The sequence below is a fragment of the Elephantulus edwardii genome, unplaced genomic scaffold, assembly GCF_000299155.1.
Source record: "Elephantulus edwardii isolate Elephantulus edwardi_28Jun2011 unplaced genomic scaffold, EleEdw1.0 scaffold00070, whole genome shotgun sequence".
Classification (NCBI taxonomy): Eukaryota; Metazoa; Chordata; class Mammalia; order Macroscelidea; family Macroscelididae; genus Elephantulus; species Elephantulus edwardii.
In genome coordinates this window covers 10,579,302-10,585,223 of record NW_006399820.1, presented here as the reverse complement: position 1 = coordinate 10,585,223, position 5,922 = coordinate 10,579,302, and the positions used below count along the sequence as shown (strand labels likewise).

General features: G+C 39.1%; 1 protein-coding gene across 1 annotated transcript in view; it reads right to left on the bottom strand.

Annotated features, from left to right (window-relative positions):
• Positions 1–1,725: 1,725 nt before the first annotated feature.
• Positions 1,726–5,922, bottom strand: part of MBOAT1 (membrane bound O-acyltransferase domain containing 1) — a 176,269-nt gene continuing 172,072 nt past the window's right edge. The window contains exon 13 of the mRNA XM_006888660.1: positions 1,726–1,798. Coding sequence (XP_006888722.1) covers positions 1,726–1,798 — 73 coding nt within the window. The remainder of the gene's footprint in view (positions 1,799–5,922) is intronic.

The following is a 5,922-nucleotide window of genomic DNA, read 5'->3' as shown; positions in this document are numbered from 1 at the left end:
AGAGGGAATGTCATGGGTTCACTGAAGGAGGCTCAGAGGAAGAAAATACTTATTTTTTTTTCTCAGAAAAATTTTATTAGAGCCAGAGAGGGTGAAGCCAAGATGACTTTTTTTAAGAACTTAACTAGTGCAACCAGCACTTTAGTAACCTCGACATAATGACTCTTTGTTCTACTGATGGATTAACTGTTCATTATTGCTTTGGGCTGGTAAAATGACCGAGACGGAAAAGTTAGTCCTCAAGTATGAAGGGTCAATGTATAGATAGAAGAGTCAGGAAGGACTTTCAGTATAGTCAATGATTGAATGTCATTTGTAATTTGTATGACAATAATGTCAATTTTTAAGTAATGGTCTTTGTATTTTCTACACAATTATTAGATGGGACTATACAAAGCAGGTGTATAGAATGCTAAAGAAGGGATTGGTCACTTGTCCTGCTGGACTCAAACAGAGATGAGGAGACAGAAGACGTAATGTGGAAGACAGTGAGGACACAGTGCACTAGTAGCCACACTAAGCAGTGCAAAACAATAAGAAGCAGGAGATCAGTCTGACTTGCTGACCTGTGGAGCTAAGAGTTGTAATGCTTGCTCAACAAAGTCCCAAGGAGGGACCAGCTTCAGTAAATGAGAAGAAGCTGTCCTGATCCAGACATGTAACCCCAGTTTTTCTGTTACTTCTAAGCCATTCCTGACTCCAATCTGCACTCGGTTGTTTCCCCAATAAATCACTTCACCGAATTTGTGAGTTCTGAGATTTTACTGAAAACTATGAAACCCAAATTCAAAGGGAGATGACTGAGGAGTAAAGGAGTAGTTAATGCAAGAAATGACTGAGTGGCACAGCAACTTGGGAAAGGTGGACATTTTTAACCTCCACTTCATGTGTTAGGTGGTTCTGAGTCGGTTCTGATTCACAGGTACAACATACGTACATGTACGTACCTATGTTGTACAACAGAACAAAACTGCCTGGTCCTGCATTATCCTCGCAAGGCACTGTTTTATTTCAGCCCTGTTGTGTCAGCCACTGTGTTTTAGTGCATTTCACAGGGGAGTCTTCCTCTTTTTTTCCACTAATGCTTTAATTTATCAAGCTTGATGTCCTTATCCAGGGACTGGCTCCCCCTGACAGCATCCAAAGTATAAAAGACAAAGGTGAGCCAACCTGACTTCTTTGGTTTTTTTTTTAATTAATTTATTTATTTATTTTTATTTTTTCCAACCTGACTTCTAAGGAGCATTCTGGCTGTACTTCTTTATCCTTTTGACAGTCTATAATATCGTCATTATTCATCTTTCATACCATAATTAAAATGTATAAATTATTCTGCAGTCTTCCTTATTTACTGCCCGGTTTTGCACTCTAAATAGGAGGTGATCGAAAATACCTCAGCTGGGCCAGGCCTCAGGCCTCAAAGTGACATCTTTTCTTTAGAATACTTTCAAGAGCTCTTTTGCAGCAGTTTCGCCCAACACAATATGTCCTTGGCTGCTGCTTCCATAGACATTGATTGAGGATTCAAGTACAATGAGATCCTTAACAACTTCAATCTTTGCTACATTTATCATGATGTTGCTTGCTGGTCCAGTTGTGAGGATTTTCATTTTCTTTACGCTGAGGTACAATCCATACTGAAGGCTGTAGTCTTTGATCTTCATCAGTACGTGCTTCAAGTTCTCTTCGTAGGATCCAGCTGTGTGCTGCTCCTTATAACTGGAATTATTCTTTAGGTTTGATTGGCAGAAAGAATATTATCAGGAGACTTATAATGTGTAAATAAAAGTACATTGACCTAGGAATAAAAACACACCAAAATTATATTTCAAAGAAAGATAAACAGGAGAACTATCACACAATTATATTACTACATGAACTAATGTGCTGTTTTTGATGCTAATAGTTGAATTCGTCCTCAACCTTGCCTTAATGCACTTCATAAACAACTGCCTTAGGTAATGAGTAAGCTAATGCTCAGGGGTGGACTGAAACCATAACTCTAGGCCAACCACCAGTCTATGATATTGTCCAATCAACATAATTAACCAGACCAAGAGAATGAATCTTAAAGCAGTAGAATATTCACATAATAAAATGCACAGGACCAAATTCAACCCCACTTTCTATTCTCTAAAAACAAACACAACTAACACTTTAGCCAATATCCTGTACCCTGTTGTAACAAGTTACTATCCCTGCTCACAATAGTAGGTTATATGTTGGGCAGCTAACTGAAACTGCAGCAATTCTATTGAATCAGCTGTGGACAGAATAAAGATGGGGCTGTCTACTCCCATTCAGGGTTAAGAAATCTAATGGAAGGTCAACATGAGTTAGAATTGACTCCACGGCAGTGGCTAGGTAGGTCAGGTTAGCCTATGACCCAGAAAATAACTTTCATCCAAAGGAATAAAAAGAAGTATTACTTTTGATATATGTGGATTTCTATAGCATACAAATGATAGTCAGCATTCTGTATACACTGTAGATTCTCAATAATAATTGTTGTTGTTGTTTTATACCATCAAGTCAGAACCCACCCATCACTGAATGGTGGGTTTTTCAGAGGCAGTTAATTGCATGGGAGGAGAATGCCTGTCCTTCTCTTGTAGAGAAATTTGGAGGATTTGAACAGCAGGCCTTCAGAACTGTAGTGCAGCTTCTTACCATTAGGCCACCAGAATTCTCTTCAGTAAGTATTAGGAAGACCATAAATACAAGTTGCTGTTGTGGTGATGTACCGTCAAGTTAAAGGAGACTCATAGGCAACTCTTTAGCAGGTTTTCAGAGACAGTAAATCACGTTGGAGGAGATTGCCCATCTTTCTCCCAAAGAACAGCTGGTGGGATTTGAACCATGTAACTTTGCATGGGAAGCACAATTCTTTACCACTAAGGCACCAGAGATCCTTAATAAATGCAAGTAGTTAGAAACAAAATGTAAAATGGCTTTATAACTATTTGGGAAAGTTGATTATGCCTTCTGTAGTAATTTCTGAAGGGAGTTCTGGTGGTCTAGTGGGTAAGGAGTTGCACTGCTAGTCCAATGTCCATCACCTGCTCTGCTGGAGGGTCAGCTATAAGTTGGTTCTAATTTGACAACAATTATTTCATTTTAAAAAATGCTTTTTGAAAAACTTTGCCAAAAAGAGGGGTCAATTTTTGATGTATGCATATTTCTCAGTTTCTGTGTTTGAAAAGTCAGGTTCATTAGGATTGGTTAACTCACACATCCCCTAAACTTCCCCACCCTTTGCCAAGAGGAATGCCTCCCTGAAAATGTCTGTAGACTAGCCAAGAGCCTGTGCTCGGTCTCATTATTAATTTTTCTTTTCAATAAACTCTTGTAATTTAGGATGTATGATGCATGAAAATGGAATATGAAAAGGGACATGCAACTTTGTCCCTTTCCCCAGGGACATAGGAAATAAGACAAGTGCATGGGTAATGGTAATTTAAACAAAGAAGGAGGAGAAAGCCATACACAGTGAATTTATTGACTACACAAGGATAATGAGAGAGAAAAAAACCTGACCCGATGGATAACACACTGGTTTACCAGTGAACGAATGAGTAGTGTGGCAGGAATTCTGGAATAAGTGCATGTTTTCTTCATAATAATTCTAGCTTTCAAAGTTTACTCCTTACCAAAAATAGAATTTGATCTCATTATTTGCCTCAATCTTTCACATGTAGCTAAATCACATGGGACTCAAAATGTTAGATTAAATTAAAAAGTGTTGGAACTCAAGAGAGAAAGAATCCAGTCCATCCCTGGAAATTCCCTGGGTGGTGAAAAAAAGGTTGATGTGGTTGGTTGCAAAACAAGAGGATAAAACCCCAAGACAATCTAGAGATACCTTGTTAAAAAGGCCGGGTGATCTACTTCTGTAACTTAGCCACTGAAAATCTTTACCTTCTGTTATGGAAATCTCAATAACATGAGTTCTGTTGAGTATCCTAGCACTGAACTAGATACAGAGATGAAGAAATCAGGGTTTCTGCTCTTAAAGAGTCTACTGTTTACAAAAATACTGACATTCATGTTAACAATATTATACTCTTATTTAAGAAAGTGTTATCTGAACTGGTAAAGTAAAATTAATTTATAAAAATTTACTTCTCATAATGATTCCTTAGAGAGTTCTTTTTTATGCACTCAAGTGTTCACTTACTGTTCATTTACAATGAAAAGGGGGAAAAAATTAGATCAGGGAATTGGAAATTGGAATTAGAACCTGATGTATACTAAAACTGACTAAGCATGAAAATGATTTATAGCTGAAATTTAAATACTAACCCAGAAAGAACGATTGAAGAAATGGATATGCATATAACTAACTGGTGGCCTAGTGGTAAGGAGTTTCACTGGTAACCCAAAGTTCAAATTCATCAGCTGTTTTGTAGAAGAAAGATGGGCAATCACCTTCCCTGTAATTAATGGCCTCTGAAAACTGCTGGAAGGTCAGGTCTGGATTGCTTTTGACTAGAGAGTAAACAATACAACAACTATTCAATAGCTTTGTATGCATCTGAAAGTAGAGTAGTGGCCAAGGAGGAATGGATGCCTTTTAATTGTGGTGTTGGGGAAAAGTACTAAGTATTCCATGGGCTGCCAAGAGAACAAACAAATCTTGAAGGAAGTGCAACCAGGATGCTCCTTACGGGCAAGGATGATGACACATCATCTCATAATTTGGGAATGTTATCAGGAGGGGTCAGTCCTTGGGAATGGAGATCATGCTGGAAAAAGATAGAGGGTCAGTGAAGGAGAGGATAACCAGTGAGGAGTTGAAGTGACACAGTGATTGTAACAGTGGGCTCGGGTGTGGTAGAAACCATGAAAGTGGTGTGGGATCTGCCACGTTCAGATCGGCTGTTGATAGTTCTATTCGCTATGAGTCGCAGTTGACTAACACCTAACAATACCTAAATACTGTTCATTGCCAGCTGATGAAAACTCAATAACAGCTTTTTAAAACAAGAGATGTGAAACAGAATGACACCTTTCCACTAAAGAAGTCATGTAATCTTAATTTCTCTCAATGGATTCAGTAATTTCTGGCAGCACTCTGTTGTACAATCCACAATAGCTACTGGCAGCAGGTGGCTGCTTACCTCCAGGCTGATTCAAGTTCAAAAAATTTCAAATACTCAATGATCACACGTGCTAGTGGCCGAATAGCCAGACAACACAGACACATCATGAAACACAATACAGATGTATCATCACGAAAGTTTTGTTAGGCAGTACTGATCTAGATAGGAAATGACAAAAACGTCAAATTCAAACTCATTGTTGTGGAGCAGAACATCTCAAAGCTGACCCACCAGTGGGTTTTCAGAGGCTGGGAATCACATAGGGAGACCGTCTATCTTTTTCCATCAAGGCAGCTGGTAGACTCCAATGGTGCAGTTCCTTACCCAGTAGGCCACCAGAGATTCCTTAGATAGGAAATTCAGATTATAGATAAAAGCAATTATGATAACCAGAAGTCATATTAGGCTGAATACTGCCAACTGAATATTGCCAAGCTGAATATTGCCAGGGAACTCTGGTGGCCTAGAGTTAAGAAGCTGCCCTGCAATCCTGAAGACACGCAGTTCAAATCCACCAACCGCTCTGCAGGAGAAGGATGGTCAATCTCCTCCTGTGAGAAAACCCACTGGAGGGTCAGCTATGGGTTTATTCTAACTTGACAACACAACAACAACATTGCCGAAGTTCCCCCAAATGTCACTGGTGCTTTAAGAAAATACTCTAGATTGTTTTGGTTTTTTTAAAATTTTTTTTTTAAATAAAAGGACATTTCCTAGGGGAGCTCTGGTGGCCTAGTGGCAAGAAACTGCACTGCAATCCCAAAGGCGCACGGTTCAAATCCACCAGATGCTCTGCCAGGAAAAGGAGGGACGATCTCCT